Source organism: Petromyzon marinus, chromosome 9, assembly GCF_048934315.1.
Source record: "Petromyzon marinus isolate PM22_M1 ecotype Great Lakes invasive population chromosome 9, UKy_Petmar_22M1.pri1.0, whole genome shotgun sequence".
In the NCBI taxonomy this organism is placed as follows: Eukaryota; Metazoa; Chordata; class Hyperoartia; order Petromyzontiformes; family Petromyzontidae; genus Petromyzon; species Petromyzon marinus.
Genome location: NC_133675.1, coordinates 4,470,133 through 4,489,580, shown reverse-complemented (window position 1 = coordinate 4,489,580; position 19,448 = coordinate 4,470,133). Strand labels below are relative to the sequence as shown.

At 48.2% G+C, this 19,448-nt stretch overlaps 1 protein-coding gene across 1 annotated transcript in view; it reads left to right on the top strand.

Moving 5' to 3' along the window:
* Positions 1-19,448, top strand: part of LOC116940670 (uncharacterized) — a 60,751-nt gene that overhangs the window by 23,857 nt on the left and 17,446 nt on the right. Inside the window, exon 3 of the mRNA XM_032950800.2 lies at positions 5,399-5,624. Within this exon, the coding sequence (XP_032806691.2) occupies positions 5,399-5,624 (226 nt within the window). The remainder of the gene's footprint in view (positions 1-5,398; positions 5,625-19,448) is intronic.

Sequence of the window (19,448 nt, the reverse complement as noted above, 5' to 3'; positions counted from 1 at the left end):
GTTGGTCTTGTCTAGAAACGTTACATTCGGTTAACACGGTAATAAACGCCACGTTTAATTTAGTTACACATAGAATTAGAAGAATACTTGCTACGTGATTTTAAGAAGTGGCTCGCACATTGACTTTTTAAAAGTGCAAGGAACTCGTTCAATGTGTTTTATAAAATTTAGATACATTTATACATGGGACACTTTGAATTACCCATCTAAATGTGAAAATCGCATCATGCTGTGGTGGTAACATTAATATAAAGGCGATGTTCAAAAAATTCAACCGGGGAGAATGAGTCCGCTTACTTTTAATAACGTGCCTTTTTGGCAGTGTGTAACCCTAACCCGTGCCGTATAGTTTAATGTTACGAGTATCATTATACGTGAACACGCCCTAACACAACTTTTTGTGTGTGTGTGTCTACACGTGTTCACTCAAACGTGTACACTACTGCATCATGTGCATCATGTGCAGCCCACGCGTCAATCACACATTCCAAAACTTATCCAGGCTCAAAGCCTGCTTAGCTTCCGAGAGAGGGCGCATCCTGGGTCATCCTTGTTTCATGCGTACATTGCATCAGCATGTACAGATATATATCTATATAAAAGCATATATAAAAGCATACATACTGTATATATGAAAGCACGGGCTGTAAGCGTTAGCTTTGGTAATGATGCCAACATAACTTCTCATTGTCCCACCACGCCCACCATCACACGCGATTGTTGGGGGTGGCTCTGGGTCAGCAGCCACTGAAGTCTCGGCGTGAGCGGACTTGTGTCGTCGCTGCTGCCGCCACCGTGTCGCTCCCCGTCACCAGCACCACCACCACCATCACAGGACACGTTGGCTGTTTGTCCTTTTCATTACCCCCCCCCAAAAAAAAAGCTATCCACCACTGGACACACTGACACCCCTCGCCTCCTTCTTTCCCCCTCCTTCCGTCCTCCCCGAGAGCGGGCGAGGGAGGAGTGGTCGTGGTCCAGCTGGCAGCACAGTGTGTCCTGCACTCTCTATTAAGTGAAAAGGCAGGCCCGGCAGTCTCGTTTTGTTGTCGTTGTTCGGGTTTAAAGAAGAATAAACCCCCCACCCCCCCCTTGCCTTTTCAATGAACGTTGCGTTACTGCGCTGAAGGCACCACGCTCGCTCGCTCACTCACAGCACCCGAGTGTTTGGACATCTATGAAAAAGAGCTTTGCAGCTCATCGGATTCCTCCAGTGTCAATAAATATTCTGATTGTGATTTATCTGAATGGAGAGTTGCGTGTGCACAGGGTAGAGAGGAGACGTTTCTTCCCGTGGAATGCACGTAAATCCGTTTAATAGATAATCTGATAAAATTATATGGAGGAATTACAGAGATGATATATATTTTTGTTATTTCAAGGCCTCTACTCGTATCCCATCAATCTAATTGCAGTTATTCATCAGCTATCGCTCTTTCATATCCATTCACCTGTTGGGAAGGGAGTTATCAGGGTCATTAGAAATCATCATGGGACCTCCTTTGCCAGTGTCAGAATATAAGAATAGTTTTTCCCCTTTTTTCTGGCAACAAAACAGGTGTTAAGATGTTAAAACACCAAACTAAAACCTTTTGCAAGGAATTATGTCTGCATTAACCACAGATACTTATGGTGAAAATACAATAAAAAATATACTCTGATAATATATGCATTGACTTTTAAACTGATTGGTCCACACCAGAGACAGATTTCTTTAGAGCCTCGGCTAAAACAGTTGTTTAACCACTGTGATAGACTCCACTGTGTTAGACTCCACTGTGTTAGACTCCACTGTGTTAGACCACTGTTTGAGACTAGGCTCTAAAAGGGGAAAATGTATTATTTCATTAGAAATCAGTGAGGTATCTATAAATGCATCGTCATATGTAATTTAAATATATACGCAGAACTAATTCTGTCACAAACATGAATAGAAAATCTTTTGAGTCCTTCAGCCTCTTCGCTTTTTCTGGCCTAGCATTATCCAGCAGAATTTGTTTAAACAAGCAAACTCTGAACTGGAGAGACCTGGGTCTCATCAGCAGAGTCAGGCTTGTTAAACAAAATAAAAAATAATGCTGCTGCGTTGCCAATAAGTTACTAGCGAGAGCAATCTCTAAACCATGGGGCCCTGTTCAACCCCTGTTTAATCTGTGTAGTTGCCAAACACTTTTCAGACACAGTTGTGCTGGCTCGTTTAGTCCAAGACCGAGTTTATTATAGCGCTGTGGTTGTGCTTAATTTCCGTAACTATTTAAATTTTTAATTCTTCCCATTTATGTGTTGTTGGTTGCTGTTGTGGAATTGAGAGCAGGGCACCATTGTGGAATGTCTAAATGTCACTCCCAAGGCAGCGTACAGTTTGACAAAAAAAATTGGCTTGCGGCAAATTTTGAGCCCTGGATATAATTTTTATATTTTTTTGTTACATATGCTGGAAGAATTAGAACACGGCCGGTAACTAAACGACAAATTATTTGTGACGTGAATGCTTTTTGTGCAGGCTAATCAATGATTTTCACGTGTGCCTGCTTCGGGAGAAATATGGATTTATTTTTGTTAAAGGAAAATAGAGCACACCATCTGGAATTAATTTCTGCGTTTTTATTGCACGGGGCACTGAGCAGTAGCCCTGACAGGACAAGAGGAGCTTGGATAAGGAAAAAATGCGGCAGGTCTGTTATGTTTGAGTGCGTGTAACCTGCTTGTTTGATCCATTCATTCTTTAATTTAAAAAATTGAAACGCTCGCAAATGTAACTTGAAAAAGGGACTGTCAGAGACGCGGGAGAATTACTCAGAAAAGTCTTGGAGAGTCCGACACGAGGGGACGATGCCCGACGCCTACGTGTGGCGCAGAGAGAGAGAGAGGAAGGAAGCAGTGAAATCCAGGCGGCTGGAGCCGTGATAGCAGAGGGCCTCGTCTGGCTCGGGAGATGACGAGGTTCGACGCGGAAGGCCGCTTTGAGGTTGGTCGGAGTTTGCGAGACGGGGGACGTACGACGACACGGCCGAAGCTAAACATGCCGGTTGACACCCAGCGCCACCACCGCATGTGTGAGCTTTGTATATAACAGAGGACGGCGTCTTTTTGGAGAAAAGCGTCGTTAAAACGGGGAAGCCAGTGAAGTTGAAATTTTGAGCTGCAGGCACGACCAATTTGTCCGCGCATCTGATAGAGGAGGCGTGTGTGCCGTTGTGACTGTGGGTTGACCCATGTGCAGGAGCTCTGTGATTTTTATATACAGTGTTTTTTTTACGACTACTACTACAGCCGCTCCTTGGGAGAAATGCGTAAGCATTATGCAAGGCACGAACAAAAATATGAATGCGTTAACCTCACCGGGACCATTTGTGCCGTATAAATAAAGCACGAGATGTCTCCTTGTGAGTCGACGCTATTTCAAGTAACGCCGGGTATAAATTTAGTCGGGATTGTGGATGCGTGCTAATCAGATCGGATTTACGCGTCGGCTCATCCCCCCCCCTCTCCTCTTCCATTAATATTTATTTGTCTGTTATTCGCTCTTAAATTGCGATCAGGGCCGGCCACGTGTTTAATTGTGGCCGTTAATGTTCCATAATCTGCTGAGCAACGCAAGAGTGGCTTACGACCCAAAATAACAACGTCGAGTTTTCAACTAACAGCCGCCCCCGGAGCTTGCGTGCAGGAGATCACTTTTTCAACGTTTCGGACGCGATCGCTCTGGAACTTTCGCACAGTGGCTGAGACGGTGTTTGCCGTCGCGTTTTGAGTGCCTGCCCAGGTGTTACCTGGCCAGGTACACCTGGGCAGGTGTGTGCCCGGTGGCGGTGATTCGCGAGCGCGTCCTTTGCTTTGAGCCGTACCCACATTAATATGGATTTTGCAGTGGCTGATGAGATACGATGGGGAGAAAGTGGGGGCTCAGGTGCGTTGTGTATTTTGCGGTGTTGTGAGCTTGTGATTGGTCAGTGGGGGGGGGTGTTGCGTTGTTTCAGTGTGGTTAAATATTTTAAAATCCTTTTGGCACCGCCCCCCTTTGCGCGACCCCAACCCTGGTTGGCTGCCGCCCCGCGTATTGTTCCATGAAGTTCACTCTTTACCACGACACTGCAGTGTGTGTGTACATCTCTTTGTCTACGTTCTGCGTTCTACAGAGTCGCCAACACGTGGACCGGGACCCAAGCTGTGGTCCGGTCCGTAGTAGCTAGTCACGGTGTAATTAGTGTAGTTAGCGTGATGGTCACAGCCATAAGTTGTTATTCTGTTAAGGGGTAGTTACCCCGTGTGATTGTGTTAATAAATGTGGTGCCTCCAAAGAGAGTGTCTGCGACTCGGTTGAACCCACTACACGTCATTCAGTTCCACTATTCCATAGCATTGATACACAGCCACATGTTTTACAAAAAAAAAATAAACGTTGATAAGACGAATAAATAGCGTGTGATCCCAAAAAATATATACAGACACGTTGGTATTTAAAAACAATTTTAGCTATAGGCTTGAGAGGAACAAATAAGTCTTGAGTCTAGACCTGAGCTGTGACTGTGTCAATTGCACGGAGAGCAACACAGTGGCATACGCCTTGACTTTTGAAACACATAATAATGCCAAAAAAGCACTACTGCTGTTGCCTGGGTAACGGCCAACTCGGCACGTGGGATCGTATTTACTAATCCGTTAGCGTTACTTTGCTTCATTTGCGCATGTTCTGTTGGATGTTGATCGTCGGTGCCGTGTTTTGTTTTCAAACATTATTACTATTAAATAAAACTCTTAATTTACCCTGGTGATTTGGCGAGTCGCTTTGGCACGAACAAGCGGCGGTGGCGCACAGAGCTGGGGGTTGGTGTCCTCTCGAGCGCCAGGCGGCGCCGGAGGGAGCGGTGAGGAGCGTTACCGTAGCGTTGGTTGCACTCGGCAGTATTGTTCGCTGTCGTGATGATGGTTGTGGTGGAGGTGGTGGCACCAGTGGTGGTATAGTATGAGGAGCGGTGGTGCAGCGGTTAGTGCTACGAACCCGGCGACTCGAGTTCGATTACCGCTCACGGCCGACACCAGTGACGATTATCTGAACTGGTTCTGGGCCTCCCCTAGGTCGACTCGGCCTCAAATTGGTACCTGGTGCGATGTGTAAACATCGCCACTAGGGAGACAAAGGCGGCCGGGCGTGGTGTTGGCCACCCCACCCCCCTTGTGTGCCGTGCTGGGTTTAATAGGTGCTCGCTAACAGCTCTTGCCCCAACAGTCTGTTAAAGCTATACTGGGGATCTTTGTCATTGGTATAGTATAAGTGTTTGGTGTCCTAATGGAAGCCACGGTGGTGGTGGTTGATGCCGGTGTGGTGCCTTTCGTGGCTTTGCGGCGTCAGTAACCCTCCGTCTCCTCCCTCTCGCGGGTCCGTCGCCGTGTGCAGGACGAGCTGCTCGCCGTCTCCGAGAAGGTGGTGCTGCGCCTGCGGGACCTCGTGCGTTGGGCCTCGGGCGTCGAGCTGCCCCCCTGGGCCGGGGGCCCCTCGCCGGGCACCCGCGACGCCCCCTCCCCGCGCGGGGCCCACCGTCAGGGCCTCGCGTCGACGCGCGGGACGGCCGCGGTCTGCGGCCTCGACTTCGGCGACGTGGAGAAGGAGCGCGCGCAGCTCGGTGAGTTCTTCCCCATCCCGCCGTCCTTGCAGCTATCCCGTCCCTTTCCTATCGCGTCCGCAGAACAACTTTCTAGGTCACGAAGGCCTTGTTTCCACGAGATTGCGTGGACTGGAGCTGCCTCTATACCTCCCCCCGTTGAAGTGTCGCCAACTCCTTGAAGGGGAAAGACGCCAAAGGAACCTCAGAAAGTTGATAGGTGTCGCTAGGTAGACTTCTAGAGCAAGGGGTTGGCAATCTGTGGCTCCGGAGCCGAATGCGGCACTTTAAGGACTGCTTTGTGACATTATTTATTAAGGACCACCGTCTCGTATTTACATGCATTATGGCTCTTGAAATTCAATTTTGTGTTATTTTGGTTGCCGACCCGTTCTCTAGAGTCATGAAATATGTCACGAGAAAATATACTAAGCGTGAGCCGTAGTAGTAAAGGGATACAGCAGAAGGACGTGGGAGTGTGGAGAGCCATGGGTGGGAAATTGGACGATTTCTGCGGCGCCAAATGAAAAATTAGCCGTGGAAACGTTGCTTCAAAGCTGCGCCTGGTGCCTGCGTGAATTTCAAATTCCAGACCCGCGGATGCTTAGTAAATTCTTGAGCAGTGTCTTGGTTCGCTGTTGTTATCGGCACCGGTAACAATAACAACAACACCACCACCGCCACGGTAATGCTGATGTTTACAACGCCACGTGTAGTGCAGGCGTGTAATCTTTAACAACACGGTAGCATGGCAATTATAGAAATGTAATTAACCTTTAGAACTTGGAAAAAATGTACACGATGGTGGTTAGCGCACTGTGATAATATTGAACCCGGCACACTGAATTCGATGCCGGGCTGAGGCTTTTGAGTTGGCAGCAATTAATATATGTGCGCCGTCCTCATTACTAACAACCCGTACTGACCAGCATGGTGAAGCATGGTCAAACAGTTCCCATGACTGACCCCGGGCATGACGGAGGCCTTCCTTCAGCAGTGGATTGACACAGGTCCTATATATAAAAAAAAAGTGTGCAAATAGCATATCACATACACTCGTATACTGTAACATGGTATGGTAATTTGTTTCAAACGTCACGCCGGGGATGGGCACGCGAATTTAATAAATAGACATGCTTTTTTCATAACGGGCACATTACAGATGTCCCGCGCGCTGTCCTGTTTGCGCACACATACGCTTGCGGGCTCCGTGTGCGCCCGTTGGTATTTTGCCGTTTCCGTGCCAGCGTTTTCCGGCGGTTGGCACGAGCACAAGGGATTAGCGGGGAGGTTTTTTTTTTTTTTGCCGCCGAGAGGGGGAGGAATGCGCCATCGGCAACAACGTCTCGTCCGTGGGGCCCTCGGCGTTGCACGGGCCCTCGACGTGCCGCCGGCCCGGTTGGCCACAGCCATCGCCGCCGCGTGTTCTCGAATAGTTTTCTCCCGCGCATTGCTAATGAGGCGTCCCTTGTGAATGCAAATGCTCGATGCTGTAGGTTTTTTTTCTTTTGTTTTGTGTGTGTGTGTGTGTCTCTCTCACTGTGCCCTGCGTCTAATGGCATTACAAACAGATTTATTGCTCAAGTGAGCACTGAGGCGGTGTTCATTTCCTGTTGACAGCCCTAAGCCAAATTCCACATTACTATGACGGGGAGGTGGGTGAGTCTGTCCATAGCCCATCCACTTGCCTTTTCCACAAAATGGTACTCATTGTATCGATCCCGAATAGATAATGGGTTGAGTGAACTCCCAACCAGGCTTTGATCTCGCAACCTTACGATCGCGTGCCGCTCACTCTCCCGTTGAACCACCTGGATGCCCTGCATCTCGGGGGGCCTTACAATCGTATTGCATTGTTGGGTGCCTGGTTAGTCATTGTAATTAAAATAATAACGTACGCACCTTTGGACGGTGGTAAGCCTCCCCACGCCGCGTCTACGTACCTGTCAACCCATACGTTTTACCCCGTATTCTTGTACCGGGGAAATTGAGTGTTTCAGGTCCATACGGCATACAGCCATTTCCATACGGACAAAAACTATTTTGTCTATTTGTTTGTGTTTTTTCCCTTGTGATGGGAAAGACTTGGTAGGATGAACGTTGATATGTTTAAGGGCACGGGGTGACCAATAAGATCTGAATTGGTCTGTCATTAGGTAGGAACTGATAAGGATGTTGACAGATACAGTATGTGTCTATCGTGGACCATATTTCGCCGTACTATTCAGTGTGGTTTGGTGAAGGGGGCGTGGGCACAGGATCGGTACCCATCTCACTCGCCACTGATGTTAGCCGTGGCAGTGCGCCAACCGCTGAGCCAACTACCCTCCACCTGGTTATCGCTGTAGATTAGGAAGGTGTTCCCGATGTTAAAATTAATCTGAAATATGCAAAAATCTGGCCCAGATATTACATTTTGTATGGTTTGGAAAAAAACATTTGTTGCAGATTTATCTGAGAGTGATGTCATGATAAATTGTCACATTACATCACTTCCGTACTTTTTAACCGACACAAGTAGTGGGACTTGCATGAACAAAACTTCAATTGACAAATAGTGCAGCGTACTCAAAAATACGGAAAACAGATCAAAAATTGTGCATAAAAATCCTAATTTTTAATCGGAAACCTATCCAGATAGCATTTACGAAGAGGCATTAACTCATTAATACCTAGTCTCTCATTTTCCTGGGTTTAAATCAATTGAATAAACGCCGTTAAACAGCAAATTGCAAACGTAGAAACAGAACAGACACTGAAAATAACACGAGTCGAAAAAGTTTTCCTCGCAACAAAGAAAGACAGTTTGACTTCTACATACCCAATATATATCCGATATTAAAACGAGCAAAATCATCAGCACCAGAGAGCGTTGGCCTGGCGGCGAAACTGAAACCCGGCGCAGGTGGAATTGGCACCAAAACGTGTAGTAGAGATGCAGGAGCGTTCCACATTCAAAAGACATTCCCCCTTCCCACCACAATTTAGTACAGTGTTGACTTCTGGACCATGACATAACAATTTTTGAGCTCGTCTTAAATGATCCGGTGTAACCCGATACCTCCTGGGAAGGCCTTATTGCCAGGAGGCATGCGCTGGACTGAGTGGCTGGCTTTGTGACCCCCCCCCCGCCTCAATCGCTTTTGACGTTGCTGATACGGGTCGGTATGGACAGCCCTAGAAGTTTTATTCTCTTTATTGTCAGAGTACGGTCCTTAGTGTGGGTCCAGCCTGCAACGGTGTCCCACACCCATCGCCTTGCCTCACCCACCGCCACGACTGCCACCAGAGCTCAATAAAACATGCAATCCACAGGCACGGCCGTGCTTTGCTTCTGAAAATCCACAATGCCCTCGTGCCTAATTTTAATTTCCGCGCCGTGTAGATCGGCGTTTTTACACGAAAACACACGTGGTAGTTTTCAACACGTTGGCGTTATTTTTATACGACAGTTCGTCTGGTTTCTTTTGTTCGAGGAGGCCCTGCCTCCGGCCACCGCCTCGACCTTCCTTCACCACCACCACATATGTGCCCTCCCTCTCCACCCACAGTCTGGCCCTTTCAACTACTTCCCTGGACGTATGAAGCCAGTCTTTGTCCCATCCTGTTTGCTAAGGGGCGTCCTGCTTGTGTAGATAATTATTTTTGCATCTTAATCAACTGCCGTCTTCAGGCTATCTCGGCTAGAAGCTGAGGCAATGGCATATATATTTAAAAGCATTCTGAAACAAACTCAATCTCCCTATATATAGCGTTACAGTACGTTCCTTTGTGTGTTTTGATAACGATCTAAAACAATTTAGTCGCGAGACAAGCTCCATAAACGTTCGTGGCCGTTGTGCCTCTATACAGCGTCTTGCCCCAGTCAGTATGCTGGACTGTTGCAGGATATACATCTGCTTTTTTTAAAGTTGTGCGGAGATTTTTTATTGATTTATAAATAAATAGGTGTTTGTGTAAACGTGAACATTCTATAAACACTTGAGGCTAAATAGAGCTCCGATTATGCCATTTCGGGGTCCACGGTTGAACCTGTTTTTTTTTTAAACCTTTTACTCATTGTACTTAAATGGAAATGATAACATGCTAAATCTACCAGTCTATAAATACAAATCGTAAATTGGCCATGTACTAAATATACAGTGTTTATTTCAATATGCACACGCGGTTGACAAGTAATGAAGGTTCTTGTTGGCGCAAATGTGACACTGACGAACAAGCTAAATCGCACGGCGGTGCACGCGCACATACACAAGCACCCCATCGTCGCGCGCCACCCCGATGGATTTACCAATCCGTCCAGGTTCCTGCGAGGGCTTGACTAAGATTTTAAATGAAGGAGATTTGGAATACTGTAGTTGGGGTCGCGACGAACCAGAGTTTCAGAAAAAACGCAAATGAAACTCGTTGCTATAAAGTAGGGCCATTGTCGGTCTTATTCCCCTGTTGTATGCATTTTTTTAAATCATAGGGCAGTGTTTTTTGACAAATGTGTCGAGTTGTTATTTGTGTTTGTGCACCATTGCCACCAGCGTAGCATCACAGTATTGGGTTTAATTTTTATTGCTTGTGTTTGGGCATTTGAGTCTTGACCCCTCCCCACTCCCCTCCCCACTCCGTTAGCATGATCCCACTTGCTGCACTGCATCGTGACCGCCGGTGGTGGGGGGAGCTTCCCTCGGCTGGTGGGGGGGGCCCCATCGTTGCCGGCGAGTCGTTGGCATATCGGTCCCGTCGTCGAATAATCGCTCGCTCGGAGGCCCCCACCGGTTCCTGCGACCGATTCAAATGTCGCAGTGGTTGCGTCAGGAAGCGATTTATTTCGGATGGAAGGGGATAATTGGCAAATTAGCTCAAAATGGAAGCAGTCCAGTGATTTTTATCGGAACGAGCCGACGCGGAGGGCCCACAATCAATATTGGCGGAGTGGGTTTGCATAAACCCATTTCACGTTTCCTGCGAGCCGGCTTAGAAGTTGTCCGCGCTAAACGGGTCTGTCTTGTTTCCCTCCCTCCTCCCCCCCGATAACTTTCATACTATGCTTCGTAATGCATATATCACAAAGTTATAAACTTTTTTTTTTAAGGCGGGGCCGCGAACCCCACGATGCAGAGTTAAGTTACGGGGACTGCGTTTTGACAAAAAAACAAGGAATCTCGGGAAAATGGCCGAAAACAGTCCTTGACTTAAGACTTCTCTAAATGTCTTTAGGCAAGTTTGAAATGCCATCTCTGCGGACGCTAAACAAAAAACACCCCATCCCGTGTTATCGTGCGTCGTCATATACATTCACATCGTAAAAACCCCAACTGGCAAAAGAACCAAAACGTTTAGTAAAAATCACCACGTTAATCAAAGGCAATTCATCACGCGAAATATATTAGTGAAACTTGAAAGTGGGTCGGTACAGTGCAAGTAAAAATTATGTTGGAGTGGCAGAAACTAAATTTGACAACGCAGCCTGCGTCTGCCCTCCACGTCTCGACAGCAGAAGCCTCTCCATAGCTTCTTTGCACGTGGTTGTTGTTGTGTTTTTGTGTTGTTGTGCGTGACCCTCCGTTGTTGGCACGGCGCGGCTTTTGTGAACGGTCGGTGAGATCGTTTTGATTTATTTCCGTGAGATTCTGTGGGCAAAAAAACAACTGCTCATTCAGTCCGCTCCGAGACGGCCGTTTCTTATCCTGGCAGAACTAATTTACAAGTGGCCGTGCGTGCAGAGGGGGGCTTGCCGTCGATTCCTCCCTCTCTCCCCTCTCTCTCTACACCACCCTCGCCCCTCCATCCGCCCCCTTCCTCCCCCAAACTCTCTTCCCCCCGTGCAGTAAAACAAAAAAACATACGAAAGGAAAAATAAAGAATGGCTCTGGAGAGTGAGCGCATGCAACGATAATAAAGCAACGAAATTATTAACTGCGGTGCCAGCTTGGCATGCCCCCGGATCAGTTTGCAGTGAAGGTGCAGTAATTATTTTGCATTTATAATACGCTGAATACACTTGCGTGTTAAGTTAATTACACAGCGTAGTTGCACGCACATGCACAGTTTGATTAATACACCCATAATATGCACATTTGTGTATATTGTATATGTAGTTATAAATAACATCATCATCATTATGTTTGATAAATACCAACACTTTATCAATTGAATAAAAAATTGCCATAATGTACATGTGCACAAACCACTAAACTGCTATATTTGCATAATCGTGCACCGTTTATATGAACTGTATAAACACACTTTGCATTACATAATGAATTATACAATTATTTACACTGGTGACTAGCTGGCTGTGGATTGCCAACTGGGTGGCTGTATGGCTTACTGGATTCCTGCTTGGCTGGCAAGCTATATGACTGACTAGCTATATGACTGACTAGCTGTGTGACTAACTGGCAGTGTGGCTGGCTGGTTGGCCGTGTACACGGGCTGGCTGGCCGTGTACACGGGCTGGTTGGCCGTGTACACGGGCTGGCTGGCCGTGTACACGGGCTGGCTGTCCGTGTACACGGGCTGGCTGGCCGTGTACACGGGCTGGCTGAGTGGCCCTGTGGCTGGCTGGCCACGCAGGCTGTCTTGCCTGGCTTGCCTCGTCGTATGACTGGTGAAGCCGTGCGGCCGGGCCCGTCTTGCCGGCTACCCAGATGGATGGCTGGCAGTGAGGTATTAGCGCACACGGTGGCGAAGGGCACAGGCTGCGTGCCCACTGGCTGGCTGCGATGATGGCGGAATCGCCTGCACCGTTCCATCACGTGTGCCCCGCACTCGGCATATAAAGCACGCTGGCGTCCCGCCAAGCCACTCACACAACTGCCTAGGCTGACACTCGTAAATTAATTATACTCGTTACATGTATTTGCTTTCAGCCTGATGGTGATGTTTTGACAATAATACGAGTGAATATTCCTCAATACGTAATTTTTGTGAGAGATGTGTACATTCGGCGCTTTAATGTTTCTGTCTTTTCGCGCCGCATAAATATCTGACGAACCAAATTGTATGGGATGCAGATGTAAATCCTTTGAAATCCAAATTGTGGATGAGTCTGTTTCTCCACTGTTTGTGTGTCGCTGCCCAGAGGAGGCCAATTCTGCCTCCAGTGGCGTTAGCCAGAAATTTCTGGGCTGCAATTTTGCCATTCACCTTTACCAGAGGTGAGAGCCCCTTGAGAAAACATTGGACACTAGGTGGATAAAATTATGCTCCCAATCAATCAATGTTTATTTGTAACAGGGAAAATCCCGTTTAGCCAGTTGCCCAGCTGGTTTTCGAGGGAGATCCGTGTGGGGCATCGGTGCAGAGCAAAAACAGTCGTTGAGGAATTTTACGGAGCGGGCATGATGAGCATCCGTTCCCAAGGCCGGGTCCGGTGCCGTTGGAGATTTCTGCTGAATCCGTGGGGGCCGTGCTTAGGAGTGAGCGCGGAACGTGCGGAGGGCGGCCAGAGGAGTCCCGCGTGTTGCGGGCGGGGGTGACCTGGGCGAGTGATCGAGCGAGCGGGCAAGGCACCCGCCGCCGACACGTCCGTAGCTGTAATGCCGTCGGACGGGTTTGGACCGTGTGCCGACACGCTTCTCTCCTCTCTCGCGCGCGCGCGCGAAAACGGCCGCCAACGTGAATGATGCAAATTCCGTTCAGAAACAATCCTCATCCCACCGCCTCCCTCCTTCGCGCGTCTCCCCTCCTGTACCCCAACCCCAAACTTTGTCCTAACCCCCCTCCTCGTGCCCCGGTGATAACCGTGGACACAAAACACCCGAACGAATGAACAGCGATGCACATTTAGTGGTGGTTTTTTTTATCGGTGGAAATACTTTCCATTTTCTGTTGTAAAAACATTCATCGCAACTTCCAGCCGCTTTGCAGAGATTTTTTTTTCAACGGCGCGTTTTGTTTGTTATTCAAATGAACTTTATGACGGGACCCCGGGGTCCCATAAGCCCCCGGCTCTCGCATAAACATATTATAATGTAAACATATTATATATTATATATAATGTAAACATTATAATGTAAACAAAAACTTTGCTCTTTTTCACCAATGGGTTTGAAGGATGGTGGCAAGTGTGGTCTTGTTAAACTATGCGTTGAAAACTGAAAACTACTTACCGGCAGTACCTCTATTTAAATACACTATAAAAAAATAATTTACAGCCCTCTGTCAATCTTCGTGTTTCTCAGTGTGGATTTGTGAACACACTTTGTAAACAGTACATTAAATAGTACGCGTTTTCAATGGGCTGTTCATATTGTAACAAGCGTTTATCCCAATGTTACTCTACAGTCTACAGAGTAGTGGGTCGCCGTTCCTCTTATCCGCATTGATCCAAGTGGTATGTGGGGACTATGGCTTGACCGCAAAAAAACCTATTTGCACAGATGCATACGGACAAGAGAAGTTTATCAAACAGGAGGAATTAACGGTGCAGCGCATCTCATCTGGTAAATATCTGCAGGTAATAGGATTGTCATCGATTGATCTTGGCTGCAGGCATTGGTAGGTCACAAATAATAATGAAGATAAGAGAGCAGTTTCACTGTATTATTATGCATTCCGTTATGACAAATAAAGGACTTAAGTCGTGCAGGCAGTTTGAGCAGCTTTGGTTAAGATTTATGATCCTGCCCATACCCGAGCTAGGAGCGCATTCGCTTGTTCAGCTCTTGTTGTGCGCATTCGTGCTCGCTGCTGCTGCTGCGCTTGGACACGACAACAGAATGATCCGCGCCAGGCGGGTCGCGGCGTTTATGTGCGCGGTGGGACGGAGTCGCCAAAAATAAATGTATGAATTACGATTTTGACTTCCGTTTATTCGGGACCCCGGGGTCCCGCCATAAGGTTCAAATACGAAGCGGGTTGTCAGTCCGCTGCTGGTTGACCCCCCCCACCGCACTCTCGCCAACGCCGTGCTGGTCATTCCAGGTTATTTGACCATACTTTATCATGCTGGTCAGTGCGATTTGGCGAGTGGATGGATTGGCAAGGCCTGGTTCAAATATCACTTGCCACCAATATTAGCCGTGGTCAGGATTCGAACTCTGTTTGATGTGTTCGGCCCTCTACCACCTCTCGACAATTGTAATAAAGCAATATATAATGCCTTTCGGCAAAAAACCACCCTACTCTGAGGTGTCTTACATGAAACCTGTCATCCATCTTTTTACCACACTAGTATATTACTCATATAAACCAACCGTTCATTAATATAATTGGACAAACATCCAAGTGCAACAGCACCCTCCCGACAATGAGTCTTGAGACTCCGCCAGGTATTTCCTTGATACATGACGGTATTGGCATCATGGTCGTCAATGTTATTATTGTGATCGGTTTGTCTCATCGATCGTGCCGGTTTCATTCAAACTCCCCGCACGAAATATTCGCAACTTAAAATCCCGACTCGCGACGCCCCATTCGAAGGGGGGCGGTCACAAAACTCTTTTAATTTCAGAACGCTCCCCACACCGCCATCAATCCCCCCCCCCCCCCCATGAAATTAATATCTGTCCAAATCATTGCCCCACTCCTCTGCCCCCCCCCACCTGCCACCCACCACGCCACCGCAACTGACCCGCTGGCCGCTCTGCCGTTGTCGCCCTTAAACGCCGTCGCCTCTTTTTGAATTCGTCCTAAATTGCGGTGCCACTGAGCGATCCGTAACGAGTCAAAAGTTGTGTGCTCTTGCGCCGCTGTTCGTCCCGGGACCTCGTGCCTGTGACCCCTTCCTTGTTTGCAGGCACGAGCCGCCTGGAAATATTGCAGGGTAAGAATGGGCATTGTGTCAACGGGAGGTTATGCATTCCTAAATGTCATTAGTGCGGCATAATAAATATAGGCGTAGCCACATGTGGGGCAGGCGGGCGTGTTGCCTGCTCGCCCCCCCCACTCTGGCCCCGCCCCCTCCCCCCTCCCCCTGGCCTTCCTCCCCCTGGTTCCGCCCCCTTGACCACGCCCCCTCCTGACCACTCCCCCCTGGCCTCGCCCCCCTCCCCCTGGCCCCGCCCCTCCCCCTGGCCCCGCCCCCCACCGCCACAACCACCAAATGTTCCATCCCTAAACATCCTTTTTTAAAGCTGTCGCGGTGTTGCACTTTAGACCGCCTTGGTCGGCTGTTTTATAACTGATACATAGATTAGAGGAAAGCGAGAGAGAGAGAGAGGGGGAGAGTCTGGCTGTTAATGGTAGAGCACTATCTATCACCTTCTGACGAGCCGGTGATATATGCGTGGAGATGCAAAAGTGGTTGTTTTTGCAACAGTAAAAGCGTAACCGCAGTTCCAGCGTGCTAGTGCATGTCGCGACGACACGGCCATTCGTTCATTTGAAGTTGTTATAGGGCAGCAGCAGAGCGTTTTAGCACCCCTCCGTGTGTGTGTGTCCACCGCACGTGTTAATAAAACCTACTATAATCCTATATTTGAAGTTTTCGTGATTGCAAGGATCCATACTCTTTGGTTCTTTGGGTAAAGTCACGTAGGTAAAATCACCCAGGAATGTCTGTCCTTAACGCTCGTGACGTCACTCCACGTAGACCAGCCCCCATCATTCATATTCATGAGCGGGTAACGTCCTCCAAATGGAGCACCCTCCCCCTCCATTAATAACATGAGCGGGTGACGTCACTACATCGACCAGCCCCCTCATTGATAATTGATAATCATGAGCAGGTGACGTCACTCCACGTGGGGGGGCGGGGCGCCTCCTCCCCCCTCCTCGGCGTCAACTGACAACCCTCACTACAAAGGCAGAACCCTCACGTCATCACGTGATCTCAGTAACGCTGTTGCTGAGACATCAAAGTAAAAAGGACGTCGTGATGAACAAGGGATTATAACCTTTAAATTAAATAGGTCCGTTTCACCGCGCCCTTACAAATTGCACTCGAATGGATGCAATGAATATAGCACGTCGCAGGGCTGATTTTCGCTTGCAAGTTTCAGATTTACTGGAATACACCCGTCCTTGGACGGGCAAAAAGGCTTGTATCAAAATAATCAGTGGTAAAATATCCGAACCGGCGCTTGGGGCCCTTCCCCTCGGTCGACTCGGCCTTCAATACGAGCACGTGGTGGTGTGCCGGTGCATTTTACCATCATCAGCAGTGGGAGGCACAGGCGGCTGGGCCAAGGCAGTGGTTACTGCTCACGCAAAAACCCTCAAAGCCGGTGTGGGCTCTGCCGTGCGGGCCTCCTTACTTTAATCGGCGTGTTCCAAGGCTACAGGAGGAAGCTGGTGGTGGGGTCTTTGTGCGGGCCCCACAACCACCACCACCCCTCCAAACTCCTCCGTGAAAAATCCAGACACCGCCCCGGAATTGTAACGGACAGGTGGTGTTTTCGTACAGCCCTGGCTGCACATTTAGTTTAATGCCACACTTTTAACTGTACCTTCCCCCCACCCACCCACCCTAACAAGGTTAAGATAAAAATAAGTCCATTAAAAAGAATGACAATAATTTACAGGCCTCGTGTCAATCCACTGCTCGATGAGGGGGTCTTCCATACAGTTAAGTCTACAGGGGGCTGTTTGACTATTACTTCATCAGGCCATTACGTCATCACAGTTGAAGGTGGAGGGGGGAGTCAGGAAGACAAAGGTGGCCGGGTTTTCAGCTCAAACCTCCTAATCAATGCGCCACCGATGTAACCTAAACAAATGCTAAAAATATATAATTGATAGAATCATAATAATCACACGTGGCATGAGATGGCCTTCATCCAGCGGTGGATTGACCATGGCTGATGATAATAATGATGAAGAATAATCGCATGCAAAGTGATCCTGCAATACCGAATAACGAATTCGGGTCACTTTGAAAACGAAGACGGCCTGCCGGCGGCTAACCAAAGGTTTGGTGGTTGTAGTCTTGGGAAAAAAAGAGGAATGATTACGATTACCGTATTCTCCGGGTGAAATGGCCAATCTGGAAAGTAACGAAACCCGTGCCCCCCCCCCCCCCCCGTTATCAATAAAATCAAACAAATCTGGCCTCGCACACACACACAGCGGAGCTATAAGACAGCGCGCTTCACAAACGGTCGCTTTAAAAAGTACACGCTCGACAAGAGGGGGGGGGGGGTGTGCGTGTCTCGTAATCCGGAGAACACGGTATTTTACGGGCCGAACTTTGTTTTTTTGTGCAGCGATTTTCGCAGCCCAGGAAGTGATGCGTGAAGTTAAAAGTGGAAGCTTGGGGGAGGGGGATGGGTCATCATCACCACGCTGTGATGTGGCGCCCCGCAGTGGTTTGGCGCTGGATGTCACCGGGTGCCACGCACCACCAAAGACAAAGACCCCCCCCCTCCCACCGTATAGCCTTAACAGACTGTTGGGGGCAAGTGCTGTTAGCGAGTAGCAGCGCTCATGAAGGCGGGCACTGGGGGTGGCCAACACAACGACCCACGTCACGACAGGCACGGCAGCCACGTGGTCCACGGGCTGCCAGATTAAACGTTGGTGCCACCAAAGGTCGCAACGCTTTCAAAGTTCCGATTTATATATATGTCAACAATAAAAGAGTGGGTTATTTTATGGCCCGCTATTTTTTCCAGTGTTTATCTCACAATTCAGTGTTATTGGCCCCATAAATAAATTGGAACCACCCTGCTTGTTAATATAAAACAAAGATTCTCCCCGTGTGTAGCTCGTAATATAGACCGTTGGGGCACGTAAACTAAACTATTTTTATTTTGCCAAATAAGGCCCACTGAGCTATACAGCTCTTTTTCAGAAGCGACTTGGCCACAAATGATAGCTCAACGAAGTGGCTCGTGATGAGGAAATTTATAGCAGCCCAATACTCTAAACGCATTTTGATTCTTAATGTGGATGGAAAAACTGGAGGACCCGGAGAAGAATCCACACGACCACGGGGAGAACATGCAAACTCCAAATATACAAGCGTCCAGGTTAGGATCGAACCCACGACCTCCTGCAAACCAGGCGAGGGAGTTAACTTTTTGCCAACTTGGCACCCTGTGCTGTTGGTGAGCACCTATTATAGTCGGGATGGTGCACGATGGGGTGTTGTGGTCAGCACCATGCCTGGCCTGCCTTTGTCTCCCCATTGCTGATGTTTACACACACGCGTGCATTGGGGTTTCATTAAGAATTTGGGGACATAATTTGAATGTGTTCGAATTAAATATGCCATGTTTTAATTAGTATTGTGCTGTCTTATAACACATTCTATACACAATGGGCTTATGTATCAGACAATGGCAAGTCAGGTCATATTATCTAATTGCTCTGCTATCATTACAGTGCAGTGATTAATGGCAGCGAGCTATTAGTATTTGTGCTTCGTGCACCACTGCAAATTCTGGCCGTGAATCATCAGCGGCATTGGTCACTCCACTGCTGGAAGAAGGCCTTCCCAATCCATTGAACCATTCACGATTCTGCGATGCGTCAGTTTACTAACACCTGCACACATGCTGATTGCTGTCCGTTAATAGTGGACTTAAAATTATTTACACACGCAAACGCATATGTACGTAAAATATAAAACTCACATGCGTAAATATATGCAATGCATGAAATGTATAACCAGGCGAGAGCCCCACTGAGAGAGAGGTCACTCTTGCAAGAGAGACCTGGGGTAAAATGAAACCAGCTGCTCACCACCGGGGAATCAAAGCCGGGTCAAAATAAACGAAAGTTTTCCACGATAGCTCTGCACCGGCTGTGTTAACGCGTCGCACGTGAGCCTGTAGATTTATGCGTCGCATGCAGTAAGCCGTACACAACGCCAATATCGTGTGTGTGAATGTATATTGAACTTCTTTCGCCACCATACGTAGCCAACCGTGCTAATCGGATGTGTACGTGCACATGCACAAGCCT